General features: G+C 43.5%; 1 protein-coding gene across 1 annotated transcript in view; it reads right to left on the bottom strand.

The window, feature by feature from the left end:
- Positions 1-17,762, bottom strand: part of DNER (delta/notch like EGF repeat containing) — a 384,143-nt gene extending 366,381 nt beyond the window's left edge. Inside the window, exons 1-3 of the mRNA XM_065928909.1 lie at positions 17,686-17,762; positions 15,081-15,144; positions 13,276-14,319 (exon numbers count right to left, since the gene is read on the bottom strand). Of these exons, the coding sequence (XP_065784981.1) occupies positions 13,276-14,319; positions 15,081-15,144; positions 17,686-17,762 (1,185 nt within the window). The remainder of the gene's footprint in view (positions 1-13,275; positions 14,320-15,080; positions 15,145-17,685) is intronic.
- Between the last annotated feature and the right edge of the window lie 8,590 nt (positions 17,763-26,352).

The raw sequence follows: 26,352 nt of genomic DNA, 5'->3' as shown, positions 1-26,352 counted from the left end.
CAACACCATTTTAATCAGTGCTCAGAACCTGGCTTTCCTGCTGGCTCAGATGGTAAAACATCTGCCTGCAATGCGGGAGACCTGGGTTCGATCCCTGGGTTGGGAAGACCCCCTGGAGAAGGAAATGGCAACCCACTCCAGTACCCTTGCCTGGAAAATCCCATAGACAGAGGAACCTGGTAGGTTACAGTTCATGGGGTCACAAAGAGTCAGACAGGACTGAGTGACTTCACTTTCACTTTCAGAAACTGCCAGTGAAAGGATGAGTTTCTTAGATTACTAACCTCCCTTTGAAAGACAAAGAGCATCATTTCCTCCCCCTGTCCCAGCATTCTACAAAAAATCTGTTTCAGTGTCAGACTGTGAGTAGGTCAAGCCTGGAAGATTTCAAGTCATGGAAATGGAGGGACAAATGGGAAGCAGATGTTTAGGCTGAGTCCTTGACCTGCGGTTTCAGTTTGTTTTATGAGATTCTCCGGGCCACAAACTATCCAAAGTTGCCAGAACTGCCAGCTCCCTGAAGGTATTTGTTTGTTTGTTTCTTTGTTTAGGGTAGAAGGCTATGCACTAGAAGCCATATTAAGCTTTGTTGTTATTGTTTAGTCATGAAATCGTGTCTCTTTGCGACCCTATGGACTCTAGTCCTCTGTCCATGGGATTCTCCAGGCAAGAATCCTGGATGGGTTGCCATTTACTTCTCCAGGGGATCATCCCAACCCAGGAATCGATCCCACATCTCCTGCATTGGCAGGCAGATTCTTTACCACTGAGCCACCAGGGAAGCCCCCATATTGAGCTTACGGAACACCCAATTCCCACTCCTTTCTAAACCGGGCTGCCCGAATCCCAATTCCTGAGGACATTACCTAGGTTCAGGCTGGAGGAAACAAAAAGCCTGGCAGAGGTTGCTAAGCAACGAGTGATCTCCAGCCTGCAGCCCTGCAGGCCCATCATCAAGGGCATGGGGTCCCACCTCCCCGCCGACTCGCATTTCTCATTTATACGCGCTCACTAAAAACTAGCTATGTCAGTGCTCTACACAAACCCACAGGAGCCAGCCCCTTAACAAGCATGCTCAGATGGCATATCCACCACGATGACCAGAGAGACTCCACACCGTGCCATACCAGACACACTGCAAGTGCCCCATGGGTGCCAGGGCCTACAGAAGGGGACAGGGCCAGGCATGTGAAGGTCAACCAACCGGATGCCAAGACCATCCTCAAGCTGTATGTGGCTACTTCGGATCTGGATGGCCCTGCATTATTTTATTTTATTTTTTTTTTTTTTTTGCACTTTCTGGCCTCAATTTTCTTCTCAGTGAAGTGAAGCAAGTGGACTAATGGCATCTAGAGTCGCTTATTCACAGTGGTTCTAGTACCCCTGGCCAGCTCCCTCCTTCTCCCAAAGGAGCTCAGCAGACACAGGCACTAGAATGCGGCTTGATCCCTGGGGTGGACAAGTAGGGCTCAGGGCCCAGGCTACGTCAGAAGACACAGTTCCCCAGCGCACAGGTCTTCCTGGGAGGGAGCCCCAGACACTGAGCTCCTTCAGGAAGAGACAATGGAGTGGGCAAGCAGAATGTCATGAGAACTGGGGCCACAGACCAGACCAAGAATGGACTACCTGGGATGCTGAGTGCCTGGGCAAGGACAGAAGCAAGAAGACATCAACCCTGGCATATAAGGTCCCCTGGAGGAGGGCATGGCAGCTCACTCCAGTATTCTTGCCTGGACATTCCCACGGACAGAGAAGCCTAGCAGGCTACAGTCCATAGGGTCGCAAACGGTCAGACACAGCTGAACAACTTCACACGCACTTTAGTACAGTGCAGGGAATTCTACTCAATATTCTATAACGGCCTATGTGGGAAAAGAATCTAAAGTGTGGGGATATGGACATGGACAACTGGTCCACTTTGCCGTACACGTGAAATCAACACAACATTATAAATCAACTATACACCAATAAAAAAAAAAATACAAAACATCTCGAGGGTCCACTGAAGGTGAGGGAAGCAAGGAAAATCTCACATAAGAGATTTTTTTAAAGGAGTCAGCACACTGAGCATAGTTTTTAGCTCTTAAGGCTGAATATAATAATGATTTTTTTCCTTAGATAACAAAGACAAGAGTGATTTTTCTTTCAGTCAGTATAGCCCCCAAATCTCCATCCTACCCCATCCTACCCCTTCTTTATAAAAGAAAACATAATAATATTAAATTTACTTCTCTCCAGCTGAGAGTTTATTTTAAGCCTCATAGAAATGCTAATATGAGTTCTCATTTCTCTGTCTCGCTTATTTCTCTCATTATGAAGCTTTTCTACAGAAATAAAAGAATTCCCTTTTGCACAACCAAAAAAAAAAAAAAAAAAACAACAATGGCCAGTTTTAAAGAGTGAAAATGAAGATAGAGGACCACAGATATTCCTGGTCAGGAAAAAAAGGGGTTGTTCTCAAGGGAAAAAGTGCTAAATATATAACATGAAATTAAAGCATAAGGGAAATTTGCATTTTGCTGAATATTAAGATGAGTCTTTTTCTGCCCAAGCCTGTATAGAGAACACTTTTTGAAATCAGACCATTACACCATCAAGAACTTCTAAGAAATACTCTGTTATCCAATAATGCCATTAAAATTAACTTGGTGATTTTAACAAAATACTAAGAAACCCATGCCAATTATTAAAAGGGAACTTTGCTGAATAGTTCTTTTTTAAAAATGAATGAAGTATCTTAATAAAATGGTTGCAGTGTTTCAGCTTCAAAAAAAAATCAAGACAAATTACAAATATTTAAATATGATTTAGAAGATCCATGCCAGTCCTTCTTAAAATAGCCATAAACTAGGGCTAGTTACGTTTAATTATACATTCTAAAAAGACAATAGGATCAGTCCTGTCAATATAAATCTTGGCCAAAACAGAATTCTTTAAAAGCAAACTCCTGGTTCAAATTAGGCAGTTCTCAAAATATTGTACAATACAGTACTGGTATCAAACATTAGAATTCTAATTAAAATCTATTGACCATGATGAACTTGGATTTATAAATAAGAACAAACAATGATAAAATTCTAAAGGGCAAAACAGTGAGCATAAGCAGAATCAAAAAAGAAAAGATAAGTAGGGGAAAATATTAATAACACAAAGGACAAAGGGCTGATATTCTCATTAACAATGAGCTACTGCAGATCAACCTTTTTTTTTTTTTTTGGCACACCAGGCAGTAAGCGGGACCTTACTTCCCTGACAAGGGGTCGAACCCATGCCCCCTGCACTGGGAGTATGGAGTCTTAACCACTGGACCACCAGGGAAGTTCCATGATAGATCAGTTTTTAAAATGAACAACCCAAAAGAAAATCAGGCAGAAATAAAAATAGGCAATTCATTTAAAAAAAAAAAACAGTTTTCTTTCATTCACAATTTTTAAATGCAAAGAGAACCAGGAGGATACCATGTTTTATCTATCAGTTAACACATAAAAATAAATCAAAATCTGGGAAACCAGAATTAACAAAAATATGGGTGAATAGGCATTCTCAAATGCTGTGAGCAAATGAGCAAAACTGTTCAATCTTTCTGGATGGCAATTTAGCAATGCTTATTAAAATGCTTAATATATGTAACTTTTGAACTACATATACATATATATATATACACACCCACATATGTCATTGCATAAAATTATGTACATACATATATAGTCATTGCAACATCATTTATAATGGAAAAATGGAAATAGTGCATTCCAGTAAAAACTGAGTACATAAATATTCACATAATGGAATACTATTCATCCATCAAAAAGACTGAGCTTGCTTTCTGTTTTAAGACATGGTAAGATTTTCACAATATTTTAAGAAAAATATCTGCAGAATAGTATGCACAAGATTATTTCTTCTTTATATAAAATAGCTGCATGGATATATGAGAATTTACATATGCTTCACATATGCTTATATGTAGAGAGGACAATGTAAAACGACACACCAAAACATGAATAATGATTACTGCAGAGGCATGATACTAGCAGAAGAGGTAGGAAAAGGGTAAGATAAGTTTACCAGCGGCCTTATTTCCTATATTTTTACACATTTTTAATGCCGTAACACAGTTTGACAGTTGCCCTTGAACGGTCTATGAAGATGTAAAACTATGAGCTAAGTTATTATTTTAAATGCAAGCTAATAAAATTGGCCTTGTGTGATTATTTGGCAAGAATTTAAATTGTCATTGAGGAACTCTTCAGAGCAAAGCTGGGAATCAGGGTAGGGATTAGCTAGGCTTTTCAGGTAGGATTGTCAGACTAAGCAAATTAAAACTACAGAACTCCCAGTTAAATGTGAATTTCAGAAGAACAATGTGCAATAAGTGGGACCCAAAGGAAACAAAATTCATTTTTATGTGAAATTCAAATTTAACTGAACATCCTGCATTTTATCTGGCACCCCTATTTGGGAGTTACTTCATGGTCCCAGGGTGGTTCTTGGAACATGCTTTAGTCCATGCCCAGAAGTTCTTGTGCATTTAACTAGATTCTTCTTCCTCTGTTCCAGTGATTATTTTATTGGTGGAAGACTTCTTCAAGAGCCTCATGAAACTTGTGGGCCATTCTCTAGGAGAACAAATACATACAAAAGTTGGAATCTCAAGACATCGACATACTCTTGAAACCATCTGTAGATTCCAGGTTAAGAACCTTAATTTCTATCTAGATGTGACATGCTACCCTGAGTCTTGAATTTCATGTCATCTCAACAAATTTAAAGGACTCACACAACCTGACCTCAAGGCTTACTCTAAAACTACAGTAATCAAGGTTGTATAAAACTGACAGAAGGACAGATATATAGAGACAACAGAATGGAATAAAATATATCCACATATGTATAGTCAAATGATTTTCAACAAAGGTGCCAAGATAATTCAGCAGAGCCTCTTGTCAACAATTATTTCTAGAAAATTGGATATTCCTATGCCAAAAAATAAATAAAAGCTACTCATACACTGAACCACATGCAAATACAACTATTATCTCTAAATGGGTCAAAGACTTAAATGTGAACAATACAAGTCTAGAAGAAAATATAGGAGAAAAAATTTGTGACCTTAGGTTAAGTTAAGATTTCTTACATAGAACAGAAAAAGAAGCACAAATCAAAAAAGGAAAAAAATGATACATTAGACTCCATCAGTTCTAAAAACCTGCCCTTCAAAAGACACTGTCAAGAAAATAAGAAGACAAGCCACAGATTAGGAGAAAATATTTGCAAGTCACATACCGAATAAAGGATTTATATCCAAAATATAGAAGGAATTCTCACGACTCATTTAAACAAACATTTCATCCAGGAAAAGGTATGGGTGGCAAATAGCACATTAAAAAATACTCAATATCATCCATTGCTATGAAAACACAAATTAACACAGCGGTGTGATGCTGCTACACACAGGTATTAGAATAGCTAAAACCTAAAGCACCAATGATACCAAGAAGTGATAAGGATGCAAGCAACTAGAGCTCTCACTTAATGCAAACTAACATGCTGGGAACCAGCTTGGCAACTTCTTATAAAGCTTAACATGTCCTTACCATGTGACCCAGCAATCCCACTCCTAGGTACTTACCAAAGAGAAATGAAAACATGCCCACTTAAATGTAGATGAACGTTTACAGCAGCTTTATTCATAATCACCCAAAACTGGAAACAACTGGAAAGTCATCAACCGGTGAAAGGATAAATGAAACAGCGCCATATCCATACAGCGGGATACTACTTAGCAATAGAAAGAAAAACTACTGAGGCATGGAACCTCAGAAGCCTTACACCAAGTAAAAGCAGCACGCCTGTTGTATGATTTTATTTATAGGATGTTCTGGAAGCTGCAGAGCTCTAAAGACAGACATCAGATCAGTGGAGGCTGGGGCTGGGGAAAGGGTTCACCACAAAGGGGCAAGCTGAAATTTATGACGGTAACGAGCTAGTCTATATCCTGATTATGGAGACAGCTACACAACTATACTTCAAAAATCATAGAACTGAATGCTTAAAAGGGTGAATTTCACTGTATGCAAATTATACCTTAATTTTTTTTATAGAGTCTGAAAATCCTACGTGTAAGGAATAATCAGGAAGGTCAGTTTAAAGTTAGAGAGTTTGGTTTTCTTTTCATATTTCCCATATAAAGTCTTCCCTTTCTTGGGTAGTATACTGAAGATATACTTAACATTTTCCTATTCTAATACACTTCACTTTGCTTAAAAATTAAGGATGCTGTGGAAGAGACACTGATACAGCCTTAGGGTAAGACTCTAGAACCTGGCTACGAAACACCCCTTGAGAAGAAAGAATGTGGAAGGACTTGGCAAAGGGGGCCAGGACCAGTCTTTAGCTCAGTCAAATAAAAATGGAAAAGTAAATTGTTTTCACCAACGTTCATGAAAATAGTCAGCCAACCTCTCCCTTTATCATGGGCCAGATAAATATTTTCAACTTTGTAATCCATCTTGTTTGTTGCAACTAATCCACTCTGCTGTACTTAAACGAATGGACAGTACTTAAACGAATGGGCGTGGCTGTGTTCCACAAAACCTGACAGATACTGAAAATCAAATTTTATCTCATTTTCATGCATCCCCAAACCTTATTCTTATTTTTGTTTCCAATCATCTTAAAATGTTAAAACCATTCTTGGCAGGGGGCCTGTCTGTTGTCTGATGCCTAGTGCTCCTGGAGTCCTGAAGCCAGCTGCCCTCACTCACCCTGGGGAGCATCAGTGGGTGACTTAGAGAAGCCCCTCCTCTTAAAGACAACTGCGCTCCAACTCACACTGTGAGTGTTGACTGAAGACAGGTCAGTGTTCAAATGAAGCAATGAATGATTCCATAAAAGTCTAGGTGGCCCGCGCATGCTCAGGCCACATGCTCAGGTGTTGTTTGGCACCTACCTGATAAGGGGGCTACAGAGGAGAAACTAACAAAAGTGAATGCAGAGGGGAGTCAGCACCAAAATCGGAGCTTTCTAGTATCTGATACATCACAACCAAAGAAAAGACTCTCTACTGGTGGAATTTTAGTCTTTTTGGAAATCAGATAGAAATATATATATAATATATATATATTATATATATACATCTCTCCAAAGGAAAAGCATGAAATAAACATGACTCCTCTTACAGATACACACAATGGTTACTAGCTCTTAGTAGTTGTCTCATCTGGGCCAGGCACTGGACTGGATACTTTTCTAATCCACAACAAATTTCAAGGTTGGCATCGGGTTCCCATTTTCACAGAAGAGAAAATCAAGCTGCAGAAAAACAAATTACTTGTCTGATGACCTTCAGAGTCCACCCACCTGGACTCTTTAACAATCCAGTGCACGCCAGCTTCATGGAGACTTCAAGTCCATGTTAAGATGCAAAATCTTTGCCATTGGAGGAAAGCATAGGCCAGAAATTTCAGGCCATTTGAAGCTAGGTGCTTTATGGATGAGAAGGTCCAAGAGCAGGTTGGGATTTGTACTCTTTTTCTCAGCCACATGCCACATGCACGGCAGGCTGCAGGGGAGATGTCCTAAGTCTAGAGGGGGCTTCTCAACCCTGGCCCTACAGTAGAATTACTTGGAAGACATTTGAAAATCCCAGGTACCCAGAGCACACCAATTAAATCAGAGCCTGGGGGTGGGAGTGGAGGGACCCAGGCACTCATTTATGTTAACGCTCCCCGGTGACTCCAACATGCAGCCAGGGTTGAACACCAGTGTCAGTAAAGAAGGAAGGGGGAAATATAAAGAAATTCTAGGGATTTCCCTGGCAGCCCAGTGGTTAAGACTTCGCCTTCCAATGCAGGGGGTGCAGGTTCAATCCCTGTTTGGGAGCTAAGATCCCACATTCCTCGTGGCCAAAAAATTCAAAATACAAAACAAACAATATTGTAACAAATTCAATAAACACTATAAAAATGGCTCACATCGAAAAAACAGATAAAATAAAATTTCGATTAAAAAAAATTCTATCCACAAACTTTACTGCACTGTTGGACTTTTCGTTTGGGGGGCAAATTTTAGACGTCCCGGCCTCTGGGTTAGGCAGCACTAACCACAGCCGTCTCCTGAATCAGTCAGAAGATCTAAAAATATAACTCAGCCATTCCATTTTCTGACTCAAATACCTTCAGCTTCAGATAGGTTTTCTTTCCTGTTTGATGCCTGAAATGAGGGCATAAACAAAAGCACTTTGGATGGTACTGTGTCACATGAGAAGCTTAAGCAAAGAAGCTAAAGACAGAAATGCGTCTTTGTCAGGTGGCCAAGCTGAGAAAAATGATGTTTCCTAAGAATGCACCAGATAGACCAAATAAGAAATCACTCCATTTTCATAATGCCTAGAAAAACAACTGTTTCTTTCCTTTCTTAAAATCACTCAAAGGATTTAGATGAGCTTTATCTGTTTGTTTCAAAAGAAAACTTGAAGTCACTGAGAATTTTCTGAGAAACTGTCTCTTTCATAATAAAAAGAACTATACATTTATCAAATTTTCAGCACAATGAATTTTTTCATTTTAAAAACTGAGGTTGTAGTATAACTCATCCCGGTAGGGAGAAAAAGTTGAGTCTGTTCCTTGAAGGGAAACAATCACAGACACCAAATAGACTAGTGTAATCATATTTTGTATGAGAAATAGATAGTCTTTCTCCTAGCAGTATACCTTGTGCTTATGCAACATTTTACCTTTTTTCTCAAAAAATTTTAAAATTCATTCTCCCATACATCTTTATATTTATGGAAAAAAATTTCACAATTTCCCATTTATCAACTGCACCTTTTCTAAAAAAGAAAATAAGACAAGCATTACTAGCCCATTTTGGAGATATGAACACTGAAGTTCAGGGATGTTCAATTTCTCTCGCAAGGTCACAAAACATGAATACCTGTAGAAAAATCAGAGGAAGGAGCAATGTCTCTTGACAGCTAACATAGAACATTTTGTACAATCACCATGTGAACTGGTGCGTGTGCATGCGTGTGTGTGAATGTGTGCAAATACTTCAGTAGAGAAGGCCGATGCTGGGCAAAGTGCTAGAATTCTTTGTTGTTTTTTAGCAAACTTCAATCAAAAATAAATTCATCAGAAGCAGAAACATTGTTTCAAGTTAGCATGTTTAATCAAAGAGAGGATTATAGAATCAGCTTAGTGGGTAAAATTCCATAAAAAGCAGCTCCAAAAACCCCTTTTTCCTCCAAGGAGAGAAATTGACACATTTTCATTCTAATCCCAAAGGGTAAGATTTACAGGGAACATGACAAGAAAAAATAAACAGGTGTCTGCCTATTTGAATATTTGACAAGGAATTATTTCATTAAAAATAAAAAAAAACAAAATAATAAAACTTTAAATAATCCTTACATGTGACGGAAGGCTCAATGGAAGGGAGGGATTCCTGTACCACTCACCGAAAAGAAAATTTGGCCCAGCAGCTGCCGCCTCTGATACCTGCTTGCTTCCCCAAGTGAACCAAGTAGGCAAGAACAGCAGCTTCAATAATTTTTTTTTAATTTGAAGTTTGAAGTTTTTTTCAAATCCATCAGAGATACTAAGGTGTCTTTTATGTAGTATCCATATGCTTTCATGGTAGCAAAAAATAACTTCAGCCAGGCAGGACCTATGATTCTAACTCTGCAGGAAGGTCCTGCTTGGTAGGCAGCATAAGGAGAATTTTCTGTGTCTTTATCAGTCCTGAAGCTTTTCATTCCAGCTGGCCACAGCCATCTGAACTGTGTTTCAGAGCAAAACAGGGTGTTTTAGAGTAAAGCCAGACTCAGAAATCACTCCATCCCCTTTTCACTGATAAGACTCAAAGAGGTTATGGTGCTAATTTAAGGTCACATAACTAAAAATAACAGGGACAGGACTGGACTTTCATCTTGGCATCCTTCAGACTCAACAGCTCTATTAATAGCATCAAGTCAGCCACCTGGTTCAAATCCTACACTGACTAGCAGGGTGACCTTGGGGCAGTCATTTAACTTTTCTGCACTTCATCTAAATAATGGGGATGGTTCCAGCACTTAGCTCACAGGACACCAGGAGAACTCAGGAGCTATATCTGTAAAGCCCCTGGAATAGCACTGGCACATACCAAGCGCTTGAGAAAACAGTCAGCAATCGTCATCATCGTCACCACATCTCTGTAGGTTAGATTTCCATATACATCTTTAGAATCCATCGAATCCTCAGGATTTCATACTCTTCAGCGTGTTCTAACACTTTAAAAAAGATGTATCTTAAGATGTATCACAAGTCTGGACAGCGGCTTGCATGGCTTGAACCTCTAGCCAGTACCAATGGAAAGAGCACCATCCTATCAGCTTGCACCCATGTAGGCAGAGGGGGAAGAGGGACAGATGACGCTTGACAGCTGTCAGCAGTCAAATATTAAAAAACAGAATCAGACCATTCATCACCCACCCTGTGAGGTAGATCCCATCCTCAAAGATGAGGAACCTGAGACGTGGCTTAGATCACCTGTAACAGCAGGTTCAGTGGGGGTGGCTCAGCTTCAGACCCACAGATCCTCCTTCACATTATTCACACCACTTCCCAGAGCCTGGGTACTTCCGTCACCAGATGATACCAGAAGCACTGTCTAGAGCCATGGCCTTGCCCGAACATCAGCCGAGTGACCACACAGAAGTTGAAGACAGCCTTACTCCATTTTAAGCCAAATTAGTGGTTCATGGCTTTCTTAACCTTGCAACACATACCCAAAGTAGAAGGAGGGGGAGGAGGGAGAGCAGAAGAGAAAGACAGGAAGGGAGGAAAGAGGGAAGGAAGGGAGGGAGGAGGCAGGCAGAAAGGGAACCTCAGAGTTAGGTTCGATGTTTCCATTGCTAACATTATTGTCTCTGTAGCCGGGGGAGGGGTGACACTTGCTATCTAAAGAATTCTCTTCACGTACAGGTAGAATTCCATATTCAATTTATCCAGCAAGCATGCCGTTCTATTTCAGCAACCATACGGTCTGCAATGGCTAACATCCATTTCCCTTATCTGTAATTGAGTATGTGTAAGGGTCTTTTTCCTCTGTTTAACTTCTCTATTCAGATTGCCTTTTTCCCCCCAACAGAAAATGAGAGTCTCGAGTGTTATTGCAAGATAATGAAAGATTAAGTTAGAATTAACAGGAATCAATTTGTTATGGGTTTATAAGACTCTGAATCATCTCAGTCAAGTTCTTCTGGGTAACCAAGTCAGATCAGGTTCCAAATTTGCTAAGCTTTCCTGTTAGAATTACAGTAACTCCAGCTCTCTTCAACTCAGAACTCTGTACACCCAGTACAGCTTCTCCTCACATTCACACAGCTAAGAACGTCTCAGATCGGGGCTAGAGATCTGACTCCGTTTTGACTAGTTGTTCTGCAATATTTGTGCATCAGTTCATGACTCGTCTCTGAATGAACGCAGTCTGTGTCAAACCCCCACGTTAGGACAAAAAATATTTATGCTTCTCTGTGAATCATCTTTAGGAAGAACTAAAGAGGTTTTTCTCTCTCTTAAAGATTTCTTATATTTTTAGAGTTACCAAAAGAATAAGTCCCAGAGTTGGGTTAAATTCCCTATGTTCAGTCTGTCCTCCCATATACTCAAACTGACGTGCGCTCTAACCTACCTTCTCCTGTGCATTGCTACTACACTCTGAGTCCAAATCAACTATTTCTTTCAAGGACAGATTTCAGACATGGAAACATGAGAGTGGTTTGATGGAATCAATTAGGCAACTCATTTCTCCCGTAAACACCATGCACTTCATCAATCAGCAGGGGAGATCAGTGAGCAGGATTTCATCCTAATGGCTCATATAGCTCCAACTGGCATCTCCCAAGAGAGGCCTCATTCCCCAAATTTACTCCCAGGTTCATTCACACACTCATCATTATCCCCTCTTCATCCTCATCCTCATTTCTTCAGCTCACTGGAACCAGCTAACAAAGAGGAGCACTGCCCTGAAAAGATAGGGTCAGCTTGACAGTTTGCTACTACCCAGAAGAAAAAAAAAGATTCTAGAAAATAGCAAAAATTGTCTGTCAAGGTCAAGCTTCTCAGTCTTATTTACCTCTATTTAAAAAATATTAAAGCTTAACCCACCCTATCCTATCAAATTACATCATATCACATGCAGCCTATTCACCACAGGAATAAAAGTGCATCTGAGCATTCTCAAAGAAACTCTTGGGGCAGATTGACATGAAATAAACTCCTCCCCTCCAAATGGAGGGAAGAAAGCATTTGATCCCAATTGTGTTCCACGTTCACTTGGTTTAATTTCATCATTTCAGATAAATTCACTCTTTGCCCCTACCTTGGAACCAAGACTTGGGGATTTTCTACCTGCACACCCAGGGCTGCTAAGTCACCTATTGAAAACGTTGGTGTGAATAGGTCAGTAGGTTTCACCGAGCTTTCAACATTCTTTAAACCAGCCTCGTTTGTTACCTGCCAAATTCTTCTCGAAATCCCAAACCCACAGACAGCAGCTGGTCATCTCCCGTCCCTCGCCTGGCCCCACGCTTCCTCGAAGCCTCACTAAGCCTGGCTGCCTGCCCCAAACGTGCGCCTCCAGGAGCGGCGGCCGGGAAGGCTACGCACCAAGCCCCACTCGCCACGTCCCCTCGAATGTTTCCTAGGGCTCCAGCACTTCCTCCTGAGCTCAAAAAGGGCTGGCCGCGGGGAGGCAGCTGACCTCTCCGTCTCCAGCTGCCTTGTCAGAGCCCTCAAGGAGATTGAAAAGGAAAGGAAATGCCCGACCACCGGGCACGGAGCCCACCACTCCCTGTCGCTCTTACAGCTCACCCTCGGGTCCAGCGGGACAAAGAGCAGGGGTCACCTGGACACGAACATCCCGCCAGGGACGCTCGCAGACTGGCCCTTCTTTGCTGCCTGGGCGGGCACCAAGACCCGGCTCTAGCGGAGGATGGCTCGGCTCGGGTCGAGAGGGGCGCGCCACTTGGCGGCTCACGGTCGTGCCAGAAGTATGAGGGCCAGGGCAGCCGCCAGGCCCTGGAACAGGGCGCCCCGAGAGCCCCGGGCTGGCACGGCCGGAGAACGAGGGTAGGCAGAGAAGAGACGCTCGCAAGGTCGGCCAGGGGTCCGCGTCCACGCGAGCCAAGAGGCCACTTCCATCGCCCACCCCGAAAAGGGAGAAGCTTGGGTCAGGCCCCTAGAACCCCGCATTGGACAGCGCGCAGTGGCGCCCGCCGCGTCCACTCACCTGGCAGTTAGCGCCAGAGACCCCGGCGGGGCAGGTGCAGCTGTAGCCGGGCTCGCCGGCGGCGGCCGGGGACTGCGGGTCGGGCGCAGGGAGCTGGGAGCACACACCCCCGTTCTGGCAGGGCTGCGCACTGCATGGCCCCGGCACGGGCAGGGGCGCGGCGGGCACCGGGCTGGCCAGGCAGCCGCTGCGGGGCCCCGCGCCGAGTAGCAGCAGCAGCAGCAGGGCGGACGCCGGGGCGCGGCGGGGCGGCATGGCCGACGGAGAGGGCGCGGGAGCCGGAGCTGGAGCTGGGGCGCGGCGGCGGCGCTGGCGGCGGGAGCGGCGGTGCTGGCGGCGAGAACACAGCTCCGCCGGGCCGGGCGCCTCCTGCAGATGCGGGATGAGCGGTTCCCGGGGCAACGGAGGGCGGGGCCTGTGGGCGGGGCCAGCGGGGGCGGGGCTCCGGGCGGGCAGGGGAGGGAGGAAGGTGGGTACCCTTCCCCCCAAACCGGGAGTTGGGTTAGGCGGAGCAGAGAGGCCGACAGGGGGCCCCCAGCCTCGAGGGGTGCGGTCAGAGTCGGGGGAGTGTCCAAAAGCGGCTCTAGAGGACAGCAGTGTTGATGCGGGTCTGGTGGGGAGCTCGGAGGGGCTTGGGAAGAAAAGGGGGGTGGACGGGGTCAACGCCAACACGGGGAGGACTTTACGGGCTTCCAGGTGCCGAGCAGCGCGCGCCCGCCGCGGGGCGAGCAGGTGCCCGACTGGCCGCAGCCGCCCGCGGCCCCTCAGCGCGGAATCTGCGAGACAGTAGCGGGGACCGGCCTTACCTCGTTCTCGGGGCTCCTTCCCCACCCCACCGCCCGCCACAACACTCCCCCAGACACACACAGCCTTCACCGCGCCGCCTCCCAACCCCGGCGCCCCGACACCCACAGATCCCCGGGACTGGCTAGGAAGTGACCTTGCGTTCTGCGTAGCGCGCCCCGGGGCCCCTGTCCTTGGTGCTGACCGAGAGCCTGCACTTTGCCGAGGGCGGAGCCGGCCGCGCCGCTTGGAAATGTCAGACTGTGGAGTGGGAGAGAGGGAAGAGGCCTCGGGATCAGGGTGTCCAACGCTGTCGTTGAACCGAGGAGGAAACTGAGGCCCAGACGGGCTGGACTGGACCCCAGTGGGTCACTTGACTCCCAGCCCAGAACGCGGTCGGTCTTCTGAAAGAGCAGTTCAAAAGTGCAGGTTCGAGAAGATCCTGCCAGGGTTTACTATAGAGCCCTGAGTAAAGGGGATGTTCCTCCCGACCTACATGGGTAGGTGGGACGGAAAGGGGAGGGGGAGGCTCCTCTAAACGTCCGAGTTAGGCCGGGAGGTCAGGCTCCACCGAGGAGATGAAGCCCACCTTGTCTCCCCATCTGACCTTTCGCAACCTCTGCTACGGATGGGCTCCCAGGAACTAATCACCTAGTCTTTAAGATGACCGTGTGAGTAAAAAAAATGGGACCCTCCTGGATTAACAGGATTGCCCGAACTGGATTAATAGTTCAGGCAAATTTTCTCGACCATACAAATACAGTTTTGCAAAAGCTGAGCAAGTAAGAAAGTAGAGATGACACGTGAACCCAGCGTGAAGGTGCCACAGATGAGCAGCCAGGGGCTGGTAAAAGTCTCCAGTGAATACAGGAACCAAACTGCCTGGCCTCTGCCCAACTCGCTCAGACACAGGAGCAAGTGTCATGAGTTTGCGCTTTAGAAGATGTCTAAAATCCATGTGGCCATTACAAAACAAGTCACTGAAACCCAGACTCATTTGCCTGCAGCTGGAGAATTCATACCTCCAAGTGGACCCAAACAGTTATTACATTTCCCTCACACCTGCTGTCTTCTAGCCCAGACCGCCTGTTTGAAAAAAAAAAAAAAATTCTTAATTTTGTGCCGCACCAGCACCCTCTGCTGGTACTCCTCTCATCATTCAGGTGTATCTGTGCCGATAGAGTGCACATTCTTTCCTGAAACTAACTCTTACCTTAAATTCTTGAATAATGAACTAATGCTGCTCATTCCTTTCCATCAACACACACACACATTCACACACACAATGAAGTGTAAGGTTGTGATCTAATTAAAATCACGCTTCAGTTTGCTATATTTTTGCCTTAACAATTCTCTTGGGGGTGAATTTCATATCACTTTGAACTATGAAAGAAGTAACTAAAAAAAAAAAGAAAAGAAAAGAAGTAACTAGTTTTATTTTCTGGATGCTGATTTCTGAATTTTTAAGTTAACACTGAACTTTCATAAAAATATATTCTCTCTGTCTTTATTTTTAAAAAGCATATTATGAAAGAGACAGTACAAGACCATTTTTATCCAAGTTAAAAAAGACTAAATCCAGCCCTCTTGATTGTAAGAGGAACTATGCAATTATTTCTGGACAGTAGAACATGGTATTATGTGCCCTGGCTGCAAAACATCCACACACTAAATACCATGCAAGTGTTCACTGTTATTATTGCTGTTGTCACTCGTGGAGAAGTGGGTCTTTCTTTGGTTCTGAAGGTTGATTTGGTGTTTGGCTGACAGTTTCCAACCATCTGCAAGACCTCCAAATACCTAACCAAAGAGCCCAACTAATATATTACTATATCTTATTAACATAGTTGTTAAAACAATGCTAGTTCTATGTTTAAACAAAAAGTCAAAGTTCAATTATCCAGACCTTTGGTTCATATTATTCCAAACTTAAAAACATCTAATCTTCTCACTAACTCACCTTATTTCTTTTTTTGATAGAGATCCTACTTTAATAAGTCAAAGGCAAAATACCCAAATAACATGTCCGGATTTCAGCAAACCATGTGATAGAATTTCTCAAGATGCCCTCATGGAGAATGTGGACTTGAAACCATTGAACAACTGTAATCTGAACATACTAGTCAGCAAATCACTACCAGGCTAGAGGAAGTTTTTAGGGAAATGCCATAGACTCTCAAAATCTGGCAACCAAAATAATTCATATCAGAATCAAGATATAAAAATATTTCAACCAGTTAAAATACTGAGCTAAAATAAAGAAAAAGGAATATTAATGAATGACTGTGTGTTTGGCCTTAACTGCTATTTGCCAATACTTATACCTCTATTCCTTCCAAGAACTTCTTTGCAGGGTTGTACTTTTCAGACCTCTTGCAGTTAGGTGTAATCACATGACTTGTCTTGGCCAATGAAATTTGAGGGGAAATAGCACACACCACTTCCAGGTGGAAGCCTTTAAAATCCAGTGGAAATACCCTGGCGTCCAGTGGTTAAGACTTGGTGCTTCTACTTCAGGGGATCCAGGTTCAATCCCTGATAAGGGAACTTAAATCCTACAAACTGATATGTGGCCAAAAATAAAATAAAATCCAGTACATGACATGTGACCATGGTGACCCTTAAGATTCTGAAAGTTGGAGACTGTGTCCCTGAGCAGGGGCAAACGTGGTGAAGCAATAGGAACCTGTAATAGACACTGTGGTGTGAGACATAAACCACTGTAGTGTTAAGCCCCTAAGTCCCAGAGATGTTAAGTAACTCCAGACCACACACAAGAAAATGCCAAGGCAGGACTGACAGTTCCCAGTCAGGCCATGCAGCTCAACCAACTATCTTCAGTGTGCTCTTTCTGCAAGATAAAAGACTGGATCCAGTTATGGATTCCAAGGTCTCTGAATTTGATGGAACAGAGACATTTTTAAGAAACAATTTGGCTCATTTCTTTTCGTGGATCTACTCCAGAGTGATAGCTCAACTCAATATACTTTAGGTATTACAAAAATGTTACGAACCAATGCATGCATGATTCTTTTTCTTTTTTGCCTTTTGTCACAACAGGTGAAACACATCTTCCCAGGCCAGCTCAGGTTCCTAGGCAGCCATCTGGGGATCACTTGCCTCAATGAGAACAACACTCATTGTAATAGTGAGGTTCCCAGATTCTGAACTCCAGAGCATCCTATGGGAATGCTGACCTGACATATGGTGTGATGGTCCATAGACTCAGAATCTTGTATTTAGAACAATCTGCAAAGATTACCTGGTGTGATCTCCCAGGGTTTGAACTAAGGTCCAAGCAGGAACACTTATGTGGGGTGGTATAGCGCCTTCAGCTCACCTGGAGCTACACAGGTGCTAACATACAGGCATAGCTCATTTCATGAGTAAGTAAAGCATTTTGCTTTACTGTGCTTCACAGATACTGCATTTTTTACAAATTGGAGGTTTGTAGCAACTCTGCTTTGAAAAAGTCAATTAGCATCATCATTTTTCTAACACATTTGCTCACTTCCTATCCTTGTCACACTTTGGTAATTCTTGCAATATTTCAAACTTTTTCATCATTGTTAGGTTTGTTGTGGTGATCTATGATCAGTGATCTTTGATGTTATTACTATGACTCACCAAAAGCTCAGATGATGTTTAGAATTTTCTAGCAACAAAGTATTTTTCATTAACGTATAGAGGTTTTTCTTAGTCATTATGCTAGTATACACAACAGACTACAGCATAGTGTAACCATAACCTTTATATGCACTGGGAAACCAAAAAATTCCTGTGACTTACTTTATTGTGATATTCATTTTATTGTGGTGCTCTGAAATTGTGTAGCTCCAAGGTGTGCCCACGTGCATCTACTAATGATTAAGCATTCATTGCCTCACTCAAGGAACCTAAGTTCCTAAGTTTTCTGAAGTCATCAGCAAGTTGGACCCTATGCCTCTCTCTGCACCCAGAGTTGCCTGTTTGATGGTGATGTCATTTCTGCTGCCTCCTTCCACTTTCAGTTACCCACTAAGGTTACACAGTACATTATTGCACCCTGCAGAAGGTGGGCCTGGATGCTGGATTGAACCTGGAGTCAGCTTGAAAGAAAAAGTCAGCCCCACAACCCAGACAGGGGACACATTGCCTGGTGTCAACATTCTGCCAAAGAGAACAGCACCAAACTGCCTACTCCAACCAGAACAGTCTTATCAGGACCCACAACGATGCTGAGCAAATTAGGCTCTTTGACCTTCAGATGCCACGTGATATGGAGACAGAAATACCTTTGCTGGAAGAGGTCAGTAAGAGGATGTGACCCTGATTGAGCAGACCAGGGCAATGGCTCCTTACTCCCTCCTATCCTTGAACTGTATTTCCCCACACGCCCACAGGAAGACAGGAAGTCTCGAAGGCAAAGACTTGAGAGAGGAAAGTTCTGTTGAGATCATCTGGACCAAATACGAGACTGAACTGAGTTAAGGCCTCTGTATCAACTTGGAAGAGTCTAGTGGTGGGTGCACGGATCTACTTGGTCTTGCAGTGCCCAAGACACACCTCATATGTACCTTCTCTTGCTTATTAACATTGCCATTGGCCAATCCAGAGTGGCCCGCCTCCACCTCTTTCTCTGTTTTGCCTTGCCCTCTGGGTTATAGGGTCAGTTTCACGTTTCACCCAAGAAGTCCCTAATATTTTGAACCACTATTATACTTTATAAAGATGTTGGGAGAATTAAATGGGATGACAAGAGCCATTAATGTGGTCAGTTCAGTTCAGTCACTCAGTCGTGTCCAATTCTTTTCGACCCCATGGACTGCAACATTCCAGACTTCCCTGCCCATCACCAACTTCCATTAATATGGTACCATTAATATGGTAGTGAGCATTACTGTGAATATATTTCACATATTATCTCTTTGGATCCTAATCCTAGCACAATGAGGTACAAACCAGGATTTGTGCCCAATTTTAAAAGGACAAAATTGAGGGACCATGAGATTAAGTAAAAAATCTAAAGACTTCTGCCCAGGGATGCAGCACATGAGTTGGGTGCCGACTGGGGCCAACTCTTCCTCATGGTCGTGTCCAGGTGAACAAGCTCAGCTTCTTCACTGACCAGTGCCAGCCTTTCAGAAAACTTAATGAGAAAGGCTCACTGCACTAGGACAAGAAAATTTAGAAAAAGATCTAAAGTCACACAACAAGTAGAGTGGCCAGAATTCAGAGAGGATTCTGGCTGAAGAGCCTGCGCTTTGAAACTGTACACTGCATCTGCTATATGAATCTCCTGCAATGCAGGTCTGATACTAGGTAGATACTGCCATGTAAATATATATGTGCATATGTGTGTGTGTGTATGTGTGTATGCTGTGCTGTGCAAGTCACTCAGTTATGTTGACTCTTTGTGACCCCATGGACTATAGCCTGCTGGGCTCCTCTGTCCATGGAATTCTCCAGGCCAGAATACTGGAGTGGGTAGCCATTCCCTTCTCCAGGGGATCTTTCCAACCCAGGGATCAAACCCAGGTCTCCCGCATTGCAGGCAGATTTTTTACTGTCTGAGCCACCAGGAAGTCCACACATACATACACACACACATATACATGGTATATGGGCTTCCCAGGTGGTGCAGTGGTAAAGAATACGCCTGCCAATGCAGGAGATGCAAGAGATGCGGGTTCGATCCCTGGGTCAGGAAGATTCCCTGGAGGAAGAAATGGCAACCCATTCCAGTATTCTTGGCTGAGAAATCCTACGGACAGAGGAGCCTGATGGGCCACAGTCCATGGGGCTGCAAAGAGTCAGACACGACTGAGTGACTGAGCACACACACAAACATATATGGTATATATGTGTATACACATGTATATATGTGTGTATCTGTGATGTGTGTGCATCATATCTCTATGTCTATATCATAGATGTTTCATATATGGATGTGCATGCATGCTAAGTCACTTCGGTAGTGTCTGACTCTGTGGCCCCATGGACTGTAGCCCAGCGGGTTCCTCCATCCATGGGATTCTCCAGGCAAGAACACTGGCGTGGGTTGCCATTTCCTCTTCCAGGGGATCAAATCCACGTCTTTTAAGTCTCCTTCATTGGCAGGCGAACTCTTTACCACTATCACCATCTGGGAAGCACTCATGTATGGATATTCGATGTGCATTGTGTAAGGGATGTCATGTGCCTATGATGTATGTACTATATGTATGTATCACGTATATGTACGAGTGAACATGTAACATGTGCACAGTGACTGCTGGGCTTTGGTTATTGTTGGCGGAGGCTCTGGAAGGTTTAGTTTTGTTGCTCACTTGCTTTCCTTGTAAGATGCACTATTGCTCCTGCCTTGCAGAGTCATAGGATGTGAAAATGGAATGGGACTTGAACCATCTTTTCTGAGGAGTAAGATGAGACACTGAGGAAATGAACCACTGCTCCAGACCGGGCAGTGCAGAACCCCAGCGAGACCCCAGTCCTCCGAACTCCACAGCATATGCTGTTGCAGTAAGGCTGCTTCTGCCTTTCCTCCACTCTCAGTATTTCCTGCTTACATGTGTGAAAGCAAAAGTCACTCGGTCATGTCTGACTCTCTTGTGACCCCATGAACTGTAGCCTGACAGTCTCCTCTGTCCTTGGGATTTCCCAGACAAGAATATAGGAGTGGGTTGCCATGTCCTTCTCTTGGGGATCTTCCCTATCCAGGGATCGAACGTGGGTCTCCCGCATTGTGGGGCGATTCTTTACCTTTTGAGCCACCAGGGAAGCCCATTTAAGAGGCAATCAAATCAAAAGGCAATGTAAAAACGTACATACTAACTACATGGGAGTTTTAAGTGCCTTTGAAGGGTCTTCACAAAGGATAAATATGATTTGCGTACATTCCATACGCAAATAGGTATGGAATTTTACCATAGGTACCAGAACTACTTCTTACTCTTTTAATTAGTAGCACCCTTTTTGTAATTAGTCATTGAAGTGCTTTAGCATATGTGGTGTGTGCTTAGTCACTCAGTCGTGTCTGACTCTTTGTGACCCCATGAATTGTAGCCCACCAGGCTCCTCTGTCCATGGGGATTCTCCAGGCCAGAATACTGGAGTGGGTTGCCATGCCCTTCTCCAGCAGATCTTCCCAACCTAAGGATCGAATCCAGGTCTTCCATATTACAGGCAGACTCTTCACCATCTGAGCCACCAGAGAAGCCCATTTTAGCATGTATATCCAGGTTATTTTACTCTGAATTATCACTGAACAATTTCTAAATGCCATGTTTAAGATATGCTCACATTTACTTTCTTCCCACTAGACTTGTCCTGATTTGAATTAAACCACTATTCTAGCAGTTGTTTAAAACAGTTTTAATTTCTTTTACATTATTACTCTAATATTGATTTGATCTAGGGCAAGTTTAAATGAGAAGTCTTGAGTAAAAACACAGCAAGGAAGCATATCTTCCCTCTATAAATATTTCATAAAGCACTTCAACTACCACCAAATGGAAATCAGATCTTTTCACAAAGACTCCTGAGAACATGAGAATTATCTTAAACTCAATAATTGTTTTTAGTTTCAACTTGCTGTTATTATGACAAATGTACCATACTGGAAGACAGGACTGTTTTCAAGAAGGAATCCACATCTCCTGGCTTGAAAATCAGGAGGTTCAATTCCAGACCTCCCCTTTGCCCCTAAATTCACTCCAGGACCTTGAAATAGAACACCATGATATAGGTCTAATGCATTCTGGCATGGCAATGCCCACATTGGCTTTGCTGACATAAAAAAACACTTCATATTTTCAGTTCCATATGGAAGAATTTTTTCTTAATGACTTAAACAAATTAGGAGAAAGTGTGTAGGATTCCCTGTTTTCCCCTCCTCATAACATTTTGATTTTTGAAAATCTAATAAGTGAAAAAAAATCTGTGTAGTTTTCAAATGTATTTCTCATCATGAATCAAACTTAGTGTCTTTTGTATACTTCAGAGACATGTGTATTTTCTTTTCTGTGAGCTGATTATTCTGAGAACCAAAACCATCCTCCTTCATACACAGCTTGAACCTGAGATGAAACAACCCCCCCACACATACACACACCCTAAAATCGCAGTGTAGACTCCACAGACTTCACTATTCCCTCGTATTCCCTTGCATTGCGTTACTATTTCAGGACATGCCTTTCCAGGCAAATAACTTAATTATCCATACAGAAACTTCCTGAAAAATCCATCAATTCTTTAATAAAAACCACCAACACTTCAAGCTCTAAAACCCTTTGCCTCAAAATACTCGCCTTGCTGCTTCCACCTACCCAAATCCTGGTGTATCACAAGTTTTACTCAATCCTCACTAAGCCCCTTCATTGAAAGATTTGATTAAACCAAACTTTAAATTTGCTGCAGAATCCAGCTTTTCCTCTCCACCTCCGAGACCATTGCCAGCACTCTGCAGTACAGTAAATTCAGTCTCTGAGCCACTGCCTGTTCTATTGTGTTATTAGCCTCTTTGTATTTATTTGTAAGAGCTGCTTCATGAAGCCAAAAGAAACCCAACTTGGCAGCGGGAACACGAACAAGAGGGAGCTAGAGAGAACCAGGATTGTGGACCACAATTTGGAGCCTGGGTTTTTTTGTTTTTTTTTTTTTTCTTCCAGAGGGGAAGCCAAGGAATGATACAATTGAATTAGCATCTTAAGAAGATTAGTGTGCATGGAGAGACTGGCTGCCAAGGAGAGTAGACAGCGGAAGTGCTTGTTGTTTGATTGTTGTTATTTAATCTCTAAACCGTGTCTGACTCTTTTGCAACCCCATGGACTATGGCCCGCCAGGCTCCTCTGTCCAAAGGATTTCTCAGTCAGAAATACTGGAATGGGTTGCCATTTCCTTCTCCAGGGAGTCTTCCTGACCCAGGGATCGAACCCGCGTCTCCTGTATTGGTAGGTGAATTCTTTACCGCTGAGCCACCAAGGAAGCCCCAGGGGAAGCAGTAGGGGGCAGCTTAAACTAGGAGCATAGCAGTGGAGATGGAGAGAGCAGTCAAATTTGGGATATATTTGCAGCATGGAAGACATTTTGGATGCACTGGCCGGGAGGTGTGACTGAGAAAGAGGAGTCAAAGATGACCTCCAGATTTGGGTACTGAGTGAAGTGAAAGTTGCTCAGGTGTGTCTGACTCTTTGCAACCCCATAGACTATACAGTCCATGGAATTCCCCAGGCCAGAATACTGGAGTGGGTAGCCTTTCCCTTCTCCAGGGGATCTTCCCAACCAAGGAGTTGAACCCAGGTCTCCCACATTACAGGTGGATTCTTTACCAGCTGAGTCACAAGGAAAGCTGGATAAATGGAGTTTCCATTTCCTGGGATGGTGAGCAGTAAGGAGAAGCAATGGGTGGGGGGGCCGAGGGGTGGCGGTATTGTGATGGAGGTAGAGAAATAGATACTTCACTGGGGGTGGTTGGGCCACCTTTACCAGCAGTGTTGAGTGACAAGTGATGGGATTGAGCTAAATAAGGGCATTGCTCAATGTTAATTTCTATCTCATGTCCCGTACATAAAGTGTTTATCTACTTCTGATTATTTTATCAGTAAAGATAAATTTGACCCTCGAATTACTATTTTAAACCCACAAAATCATTTTATGAGATCCACATTTCCTATCACAAATTTCCAAAAATAGTGCCAGGGTTTGGACTCATGTCCTTACCCAGCAAGCCTTGTGCTCTTATCAAAAGGACAGTGTGTCCCTTTGCGTATCTGTTAGAAATCTTTTCAAAGACACTAATGAAATAAGAGGAGGTTGATTTGGGGGGAAAAAAAAAAAGCAAACAATCCAGAAAATCTTAGGTTTAACTGCTCTCCAGGTAAAATCAGCAACTCAGAAGATGGCTTGTGCACATTCTGTTTTTGCTGACAGTGCACAAGAGAAGACGGATTTATTTTATGTGGAATCTAATTGAATTATAAAGAAAAGCTAAGGGGTGGGTAAACAGCAGGAGTTTTCTCTGTGAGTCTCGAGTGCTCCAGCTTTCCTGGGCTGGCATGTCACTGCCTGGTCATTAGCTGAAGCACTAGGTCTGCGTAGGTCTGCGTCACCATCGATGTCATCACAGCATCATGTGACCTTTTGTGTGTCAGGGGATAGAATGCAGTCCCAAGCATCCTTCAAAGATGTGAATATTAAAGGACATTAGTAGAACTGTGAGCCATACCAACTGTGATATTTTTCTCGAGATTAAACCAATTTATTTAGATACAGATGTCACAGACTGATTAAAAACCACTCAGTAGCAAACATTCTATTTGCTGCCAAGATGGAAATTAATAGGCACAAGTCAGACGACATTTATATGTGCATGACAGCACACAACACATGCTCAGTCATTTTTCTGAATGTACAAATTAGCCCAAGGTGAACCCGCCCCCTCTTCAATGGAAAACTACTTAAATGAATGCTCATAATTTCAGCTTTTACTACACTGCTTTATGAAACTCTCAGAATTTTGTTTCATCGTCCTGGTTATCAACTATGATGAATTTTTAGAAATCCAGTATTTAGAAATGCTCACCACAAAATCCAGGGTCTATGGGATATTTTTTAATTCCAGGAAAAAAGAAAACCAATCTTTTTTTCCTGGTGCTGACTCATGCTTACATTCTGGGAATAAATCCCAAAGGACCATGGATGGAACTAAATGCTTTCAATCTGTGGGGCCTGAGCAGGGCTCACGGATGTTGGCTGGGGACATCTTACAGGTTACAAGGTACAGATCTGTGAGCTAAAGGTAAGGCATCCAGGAGACAAAGAGTCCAACCAAAAGGTCAGCTCATGCATAACACAGGGAGCTCAACTCAGTGCTCTGCGACAACCTAGAGTGGTGGTTACGGGATGCGGGTGGAGGGAGGTTCAAGAGGCAGGGGACATATGTATGCTTACGGCTGATTCATGCTGTTGTATTGTTACTGAAAGAGTGTGTGGGTTCTGGCTGCTTGCTGCTCAAAAGCCAATAAACAGGCCAGGTTGGTGGAAAGAAAAGTTTGCTTTATTTCAGATGCTGGCAACTGAAGCAGGGGGAGGGTGGCAGATGTTTGTCCAAAGGTCACTACTCCCCAGTACCCCACTCACCAACAAGCAGAGGGATGAGAGCTTTTATAGACAGGGGTGGGGGAGGGTGCTACATGCAGAAACAGCACAGTCATCTCTAACAGTCACCTTCAAATTGGTCACCAATAGTCTCATCAGCGCCGAAAAATTGATGCTTTTGAACTGTGGTGTTAGAGAAGACTCTTGCAAGTCCTTTGGATGGCAAGGAGATCCAACCAGTCAATCCTCAAGGAAATCAGTCCTGACTATTCATTGGAAGGACTGATGCTGAGGCTGGAACTCCAATACTTTGGCCACCTGATGCGAAGAACTGGCTCACTGAAAAAGACCCTGATGCTGGGAAAGATTGAAGGCAAGAGGAGAAGGGGACGACAGAGGATGAGATGATTGGATGGCATCACCGACTCAGTGGACATGAGTTTGAGCAAGCTCTGGGAGTTGGTGATGGACAGGGAAGCCTGGCGTGCTACAGTCCATGGGGTCAAAAAGAGTCAGACATGATTGAGCAACTGAACTGAACTGAACTGAGTCTGATCAGCATCAGCTTGGCTGCTTTAGGTACAGTTAATCTTCATGTTCCAGGGTCCATTTGTCCCCATTTCTTTACTTCCAATTTTCAGAATTGGGGCAGCTTGCATCCTTGGTACAGTCTGGTCATCAGGTAGTAAACTCCACCTGGTAGTCTACTTTCTATAAGACAGCTCACAGTATATGGCTCAGAACGTTGTCTATAGCCCTTGAGAAAGAACTAAAGGTCCTTGACTGTGTTTAATAACTATATTATTATTATTTAGGAACTTCCCTGTAGCTCATATGGTAAAGAACCTGCTTGCAATGCAGGAGACCCGGGTTCAATCCCTGGGTTGGAAATATCCTCTGAAGAAGGGAATAGCAACCCACTCCAGTATTCTTGCCTGGACAAATTAATGGACAGAGGAGCCTAGTGGGCTACAGTCCATAGGGTTGCAAAGAGTTGGACATGCCCGAAGTGATTAGCATGAATACATTAAAAATTAACATTCCAGCTGTATAGCGAAGTCTTAAAAAATAAGAGGAGAATTCAGGAAAGGGGAATATTCCAAAGGCCAATAAATAATGAAAAGAGGTTCATCAACATTAGTCATCAGGGAAATGCAAATTAAAATAAAAATAAATATTACACATTCCACTGGAATGGCTAAAATTAAAATAAAAATG

Source organism: Muntiacus reevesi, chromosome 3, assembly GCF_963930625.1.
Source record: "Muntiacus reevesi chromosome 3, mMunRee1.1, whole genome shotgun sequence".
Taxonomy (NCBI): domain Eukaryota; kingdom Metazoa; phylum Chordata; class Mammalia; order Artiodactyla; family Cervidae; genus Muntiacus; species Muntiacus reevesi.
Note: the sequence above shows the minus strand (reverse complement) of the source record. Positions and strands in the feature narration are given on the sequence as shown.